The 7,921-nt window shown below is 49.8% G+C and overlaps 1 protein-coding gene across 2 annotated transcripts; it reads right to left on the reverse strand.

Moving 5' to 3' along the window:
• Positions 1-1,702: 1,702 nt before the first annotated feature.
• Positions 1,703-7,870, reverse strand: MED29 (mediator complex subunit 29). Of its 2 annotated transcripts, none has more exons than XM_071220495.1 (4): positions 7,543-7,870; positions 6,759-6,817; positions 6,404-6,488; positions 1,703-4,404 (listed from the first exon to the last, which is right to left on the reverse strand). In XM_071220495.1, the coding sequence occupies exons 1-4, from the start codon at positions 7,756-7,758 to the stop codon at positions 4,129-4,131; spliced, it is 636 nt and encodes a 211-aa protein (XP_071076596.1). In that variant the 5' UTR covers positions 7,759-7,870; the 3' UTR covers positions 1,703-4,128. The 2 variants fall into 2 exon arrangements, with proteins under 2 accessions (XP_071076596.1, XP_024433147.1); XM_024577379.3 differs by having other exon boundaries at positions 1,703-4,474; positions 7,543-7,864.
• Positions 7,871-7,921: the final 51 nt, after the last annotated feature.

The raw sequence follows: 7,921 nt of genomic DNA on the forward strand, positions 1-7,921 counted from the left end.
GGGGAAAGGGGCGGAAACCAGAAAGGCTAAAAATACAGCGAGCACTTCCGGCCTAGGGGGGAGGGGAACGGAGAGCAGAGTTTCCAGAAAAACAAGTCGGGACGGGAAACGCGGGGGTGTGAGAGCCGGAGCGAGTGCGAGGGCGACCAGGGCCGTGTACTCACGGCACGTGTGCCTGGGCCGGGCGTGTGCCTGGCGGGAATGACTGGGCATGAGGTGGTGGGGAGGGCGCTGTGCAAGTGCAGGGGCCACCGGTGTGTGTGACACTGTGTGAAGTGTGGGTGCTGCAGGCGTTAAGGTATGTGCCCTAGTGTGACTGGGTGAGACCTGAGGCCCACTTTTCTGTGTGAGGCCTGTGTCTTCCGATCCCACTTGACATGCCTGTGAATAAATGTGTGAAGCCACTTGGGCTTGTGTGATTGATTGTACTATTTTAACCACTTTGGGGTATGGGAGTATGTACTCAACCCTGTCTTTGAGGCAGCATTCATGAGAATATGTGATTTACATACCCACATACACGCCCGGGTGTGGCTCTGAACCACTGTGGGATCTGGAGTGACTATGCGTCACTCCTCGAGGGAACCTAGTGAGGGTATGACTGACATCTTGTGAGATGAAGATCTGTGCACACACACTTCGAAGTTGAGTATGTAAGTATCTGTGAGATACAGGCAGCTGTGGCTGTGTGCAAAGCCTCTGCAGCTCAGTATGTGCAGTGAATAGTGTGTGTCCTTATTTGGGGGGTGTCTCTGAGAACATGCAAGATCACTGTCTGGATGCAGTTCCTCTGTGGCCAGTCACAAGGTAGTGAAACTGGTGAACTTTGGTTCCTGACGTCTAGAGCGCACAAGATGGGGAGGGCAGCTGGCGCACATCCCACCTTCTGTCACTGTTCCTTGTGGCCTCTGTGGGCAGACCCATACACATAAGCACACACACGGGCACCTGGGAAACCTTATCTCTCCACAGCCAAGGCTGCTTTTGATAATGTTGAGCTGAGTGCAGGTCTGAGTCAGCTTGTGATGGGCAAAGTCTGTGATGGGGTGAGAGATAGCAGGTTAGGTGGTAGTTAGAGGGTTGTTTATATATATTTACATGTTGAATTGTTCCTTTGGTCTGCTTGTGGGCTTATGTTGAGACCCGGGGACACCATGATTGTAGGATGGTGGGTTATGATATTCTCTGCTGGGTGGGGTAAGTCCTTGTGTACCCTGTTTTACTGTGTGGTTGTACATTTCATGTACTTTCCCTGAAGTGTATGGTTGTGTACCAGGCTGTACAATTTCTCCCTCTGGGTAGAAACTCTAATAAAGATCTAAATCAAGGTCCTCCATAACCTGCCTTGACTTTATTCCAGCCCATCCATTGTGGTCCAGGCCCCCACATTATTTTATAAACATACCATCACATTCCTGCCTCAGTGCCTTTGCACTTACCATCCCTTCTCCCTAGAATGCTCTTTCCCCCAATGTCCACATGACTTATTCTACTTCAAGTAAGTCTTCCCAGTGAGGCCTTTGTATCTTTCGTCAAGGATTTAAAAATTACAAACAAACCTCGCTATTTAACAAACACATGTAACATCTATTTACAGACCATAATAATACCTATGAACCACTACCCAACCTAAGCTCTCAAACTTTGTTTCTTGCATTAGTTACAATTATTCCTAAATACCTTTTTTCTATTAAAAATCTCATTAAAGTTTTTCAAAATTTTATTTATCTTTAGATAAAGGGAAAGGGAGGGAGGGATAGAAACATCGATGTGTGAGAGATACATCAATTAGTTGTCTCTTGTGTGCCCCCAACTGGGGACGTGGCATGCAACCCAGTCATGTGCCTTGAAAGGGAATCAAACTGGAGACCTTTAGGTTCACAGGCTGTCAATCCAATGAACCAAACCAGCCAGGGTTCATCTTTTTTTTTTTAAATTTTTGATTTTAGAGGAGAAATACCAATGTGAGAAACATCGGCAACCTAGGTATGTATCCTGGCTGGGAATTGAACCTGCAAACTTTTGGTGTCTAGGACAACGCTCTAGTCCAGCCACTTGGCTGGTGCTCTCTCCACTTTTGATCTCTTTTCTGCTCTATTTTTCTTCTTGGAACTTCTGTTTGATATACTGTTGACCCTTGAACTGTGCAGATTCACTTATACCTGGAGTTTTTTCAATAAATACTCTGTTTTTCTTCCTTACGATTTTCTTAAGTTTATTGTGTCTACTGTACTTCACAGGGCCAGTTGTACCTCAGTCTTGAGTGTGTATGCCAATGGTGTGACACATCTCCACTAGTACATGTCATGTACCCCACAGCTGGGAGCCGGTGGGGAAAGTGCATTATTGGCTGTAGATAGACAATTGCATCAAGTTAGGTGGGAATATATAACTTTGTTCTTGTATTTAATATAGAGATGTACACAGGTGCCAAATGACCCAGGGGCTAGATTACAACGGTCAGTTTTACATGTCACCTTGGTGAGGCTACAGTCCCCAGTTACTCAAACACTAATGTAGACGATGCTGTTGAAGGTATTTTGTAGATGTGATTAAAGTCCTAATCAGTTCGCTTTAAGTAAAGGAACCCACAGCCCCCAGGCTGCATGGGGCCCTGGATGGCTATGAATCAGACCCAACACAAAATCGTAAATTTACTTAAAACATGATGAGACTTTTTTTGTGATGATGTGTTGCAAGGTATTTAATGTGTGGCCCAAGACAACTGTTCTTCTTCCAGTGTGGCCCTGAGACACCAAAAGTTTGGACACCCCTACCCTAGATGATCTGGGGAGTCAGGTAGGGAAGCTGATTCAGTCAAGTAAATGGGGAGACGTGTGGTTTCCCAGCGGAAGAAATTCTACCTGTGAACAGCAGCTTCAGCTAGTGACCCAGAGGCCAGCTGCCTTTCCTGCGGGCCTGTCCTACTTGCCTGATAACACACATACTCTCACACAACTGGCTGTTTCCCAGGACTCCAGTGTGGGGACTTGGGCTTTGGGTGGATCATGGGTCTCTATGGTCCCGGGGTTTCCTTGCAGCTGTGGGGTCCATGACAGGAGGCCTCTGGGCAGTGACATGGGAATTGGGACACAGAAGGTGTTGGGTGGGACAGTCCCCCCCCCCCCCCCCAACCAGGATGAGTCACTTGAGCCTTTCACACCCACCAGCTGGGCTTGGGCAGGTAGCTCCACCCCGCACTTGCCCAGGCCTGAAGGCCATGGCTGAGCTCTCCAAAGCTTGCTCTCAGAGAAGTGGGGAGCCTAGTGGGCTCTCCCTCCCCAAAGACCCCTCCCCAAGGTCTGCTTCCTGGAGCTGGGGCCCAGGCGCCTGGGTTCTTCCCCAGGACTGATGATTCACCCCTTCTGGGGCCTTTTTCACTTCTCCTTTGGGGCTAAAAATATAGGGACCCAGGCACCCAGCTGGGCCAGGCTTCACCACGGATTGCACAATACCCCTAGTTTAAGTACTGCTGACGCAGGCCCTGTGTATGGGTGGGGGCCTCAACTGCTCCCCAACCAGGCATGCTGAGGTCAGGGCTTAGACCCCTTTACTTCCCCTTTCCTGGGCCAAGGATACTGGAGGATGGGCTGACATGGGAGGTGCTCGGGGTCTCTGAGCTTGGCTACAGCCCCTGGAAATGAAGCTTCCTCCTCTAGCTTTAGGTATCCCAGGGGTTCTGGTTTCTCCTTCATAGACACAGAGTCCCAGTGAGGAGTTGGGGGCAGAAGACAGCAAAGGAGACTGAAAGAGAAAGAGTTAAGAGACAGGGAGACACAGGACCACAGAGGCAGAGAGACACATGGACAGAGAGAGACTGAACGAGAGTCAACAGACATGCAGCAGAGACACACAAGGGAACAGCTAGAAAAAGGTGCAGACACAGAGACCATGCCTATACTCAGACAGAATCAGGTGAGGATGGAGGGAGAAGGGCCCAGTTAGGCCTTCTTCATGCCCAGTGTAGGTAGTAGAAGTGGCCCAGAAAGAGGTCCTCCACAGGTATAGTCCAAAGTCCACCCTCCCTAGGGAGGAGAGCAGGCAGTCCTCAAAGCTGCTCCCTGTACCCACTTCCCAGTGTGCTCCCTGCTGGCCTCTGCTGCCCCCTGCTGGCTGCCACCCAAGAGCTCAGGTGGGAAGAAAAGTCAGAGATAAAGTTGCTTTGAGGTCACACTTCATTTCCTCCCAGTCCCTCTCCCCCACAGACCACCCCCCTCCCAGCCTTGCCACCTCACAGGGTGCCCCCAGGGCCTGTAGGTGGTGCAGGAGTCTTCCCTGTGACCTTGTTGGCACAGTCCAGCAGAGCAGTGTGAATGTCCTTGGCACAGGCAATCTGGGCTTTGATGAGCGCCAGGTACTGAGGGTAGGGCTGACTGTCAGGCTGCACTGCATCTGGTTTGGTGGCTGTGGGCACCAGCAGGGGAGAGTGCTTGGCACTGTCGCAACTCTGTGACAAGCACTCATGTGCCAGGCGCTGTGGAAAAGCAGGCAAGGTGCAGTATCGGCCTCACTCAGGGTATTCCCAACCCTGCCCCCCGTGGGCCAGCCTGGGGTAACTGGCCTGGCCTCTGGATTCCTTCTATGTACTTAATCTATCCAAGCCTTAAATATAGCAATTCCCATGGCCCATCTCCTCCTCTCATTCTCATGCCCTCCTGGGGCTGTCTCCTGCCCACTCAGTGCCTACCTCTGCATTGATGACAGAACATGCATGTCTCCAGACTTCCCTGGAATCCAAAACTTTCACACTCTTCCCCCAAACCGGCCCGTATCCTAGGTTCCTGCCTAAGGGATCGCCCTGTCATTCTGACTAGAGCCCTGAGCCTCACCCTGGAGGCTCCTCCTATAGCAACCTCTCAGTTCCATGGTCTCTCCCATCTGCCTTTTCCCACTTTCTCAGGGCCCTGCCTTGGTGGAACCTTGCCCAGTGAATCCTGTCATGGCTGTCTCCTTGAACTCCCAGCCTCTGCTCCTGGCCCCTTTAACTCATTCCTCATTTGGAAGCCAAAGGAATATTTTATAATAAGCAATGAGTCCATGTTCTTCCCTGCTTGAAACCATGGATGGCTTCCCAGCCCCCTCAGGGCTTATTAAAAATTCAGCAACCCTGTAGCAACAACCACCCCATTCCTTCCTTCAGACCATACTTTGCTTTCTTTTCTCCTAAACGCTAAAGGGTCCCCATGAGACTTGCAACCAGAGGAGCAGTGAGCTTTAAAGAGTCTCCTTTTGGCCCTGGCTGGTGTGGCTCAGTGAATTGAGCACTGGCCTGCAAACCAAAGGGTCCTGTTCAATTCCCAGTCAGGGCATGTGCCAGGTCCCCAGTAGGGGATGATTGAGAGGCAACCACACATTGATGTTTTCTTCCTCTCTTTCTACCTCCCTTCCCCTCTGTCTAAAAATAAAATAAATAAATAGAACCTTTAAAAAAAAAAGATTCTTTTTTTGCCTCTATAACTTCCTTTCCTGAGTCTAGGCAGCCCAGTCTAGGCTTCCTCTCGCTGCTGTGATCTTGCCTCTTCTATCCTAAGCCCTTCCTTTGTTTTTGCTCTAATAAATCTTACCACTAGCACTTAAAAAAAATTCAACAAGCCCCAATGCCAAGTACTCCTCAGCCAGACTGTATTTCATGACATCCCTAAAGGGAACTTAAAGCAGAAACTGTTCCTTTGGGTTGGAATACCCTTCCACCACTACCAGGCTTCTCTAACTCCAACTTTTCCTTTAAAACCTGGTTCAAAATAATGATGACAATGACAATACAATGAAAACAATGACAACAATTATGATACTATGTGAAATGTTTGCTATATGCTTTGTACCATATTAAGTACTTTATATGCATAAACTTGCTGAGTCTTTCTTGAAAATCCATTTTCCAAGGGAGGAACCCAAGGCTCAAAGGTAGAGGTTGCTGGTCCATTTGATTTCAGGCTGTGCTCTTAACCACTTGCTCTCCTCTCCCTCTTCCATTTTTGTTACTGCCTCAGCTCCAATGTGCTTGCTACCAATAGTCTTCCCTGGGCCAATCTCTCCCTAGCACCTCCCTAGGTAAGGTCAGATGCCTTCTCTGGGCTTCCACAACTCCTTTAGCTTCCCTCATTTTAATCCTGACTTCTCTAACTGCCCCCACCCCCATCTGAGCCCTGACCTCTGAGGCCTGGGCTTCTCCCACCACAGCTCTTAGCACCCTGAGCCATCGCTGTCAGGGGAATGTATATCATCCCACTGAACTGGAAGCTCTGTGAGGGCAAAGATCAGGACAACACTGTGTCCCCAACATCAGCTGAAGCGCAGGTCTGGCCCACAAGAGGTGCTCATGTGTGTTGACTGACTGAGGATTCCTGAAGACCCAAGGAATGAATCAGGGTTGTGGTCACCCAGTGTTTAGGAGGCCTCTTACCAGGCAGAGCTCCAGCTGGTCACAGAGGGCATAGAACTCCTCCAGACACTTGTCAAAGCGTTGTATGGGTCCGTCACTGCTTTTTCTACAGACCAGGAGAAAAAGGAGACTGAGAAATTGATTTCCAATCTCTGGTACATCAGTGTCTATCCAGCCAAGTATCTATCACGAAACCAGGTAAAGGCCCAGGAGCCCCGAGACAGGGACTAGGTAGGGGATTGATAGTTGTAGAAGAGGCAGAAAGAACAAGGCCAGGAGCTAGGGAACCCGGATTGAAAATAGGAGGATGAGTGGGCGGGTTTGGAAGAATAGGGTGGACACAGGAGGACATCCCGGGAAATGGAACTGCACTCACTGTCCGTTGTCAATGTTAGTGTTCTGAACCAAGTTCTGGGCTGCAACCTTCATCAAAGTCTAGTTAAAAAAAAGAAAAGAAAAATGCAGGAGGTGGAGAAACAGAAGAGGACACTTTTGGTAGTCTACATTCTTCCTTAAGATCCAGTAAATTTCAGGCCTCATCTTCACTTGACACCTCTCCTCCTGTAACTCCCGAGTAACCCCCCCTTCCATTCCTCTATGGCAGGGGTGTCAAATTCATTTTCACTTGGGGCCAAATCAGCCTTGTGGTTGCCCTCAAAGGGCTGAAATCATTTTAGGACTGTATAAATGTAATTGCTCCTTAACTGTTAAGGAGTTGAAATCACATTCGGCCCTTTGAAGGCAACCGCGAGGCTGTTGTGGCCCCTGGTGAAATGAGTTTGACACCCCTGATCTATAGCAATAACCATTCGTATTTTTCCAGCGGCCCGCTCTCACCTGGGGTTCTCGCCAATGAGTTCCAGACATACCTTAGAAGTCCCTCCCACCCACCAAATCACAGACAGAATCTCTCTGAACGAGTCGTTCTTGTTTCAGGCTTTAACGACAAGACACCGGTTTCTCTTTTAAACTCCCTCCCAGTCGAGTTCCGGCCAATCCCAGGCTCAACATCCACGCTTTCCTACGAAGCCCAAGTCTAACTCTTTTTCCCTGCCTAAGGCTTCTTTTGCTCGCTCCCTGCCTAAGCGTCTCTTCCTCCTGCCCCCTTTTGAGTCAGATAACCAAACCCCGCTACTTTCCAGAAGGTCCCCGCGAATCACCTGAAGACTCTCCTTCAGCTGTGGGATTAGCATCTTATAACGCTGCACAGGGTCGAAGTCCTGTTGCTGTTGCTGCAAAAGCCCGCTCTGGGCAGACCCCACAAGTTGTGTCGGTGGTTGCGGTTGCTGCTGGGTACCCGGGCCACCAGCCGAACCTGGTCCCGACACACCAGCAGCGGAGGAAGCCGCGGAAACTTGCTGTTGGGACGCGGCCATCTTTCTCACGCTAACGCGCGGGAAGTGCGTTAACAAGTGCGTCTCTCCAGGTTTCTTTTCAGCGTCTTCAGCTCTAGGCCTCTTTTGCTAGTTAGCTCCACTCAGACAATTCAGCCAATGGGAGGAAAGAGGGCCCCCGACTATCCAACACGATTCTCAAATC

Source organism: Desmodus rotundus, unplaced genomic scaffold (assembly GCF_022682495.2).
Source record: "Desmodus rotundus isolate HL8 unplaced genomic scaffold, HLdesRot8A.1 manual_scaffold_565, whole genome shotgun sequence".
Lineage (NCBI taxonomy): Eukaryota > Metazoa > Chordata > Mammalia > Chiroptera > Phyllostomidae > Desmodus > Desmodus rotundus.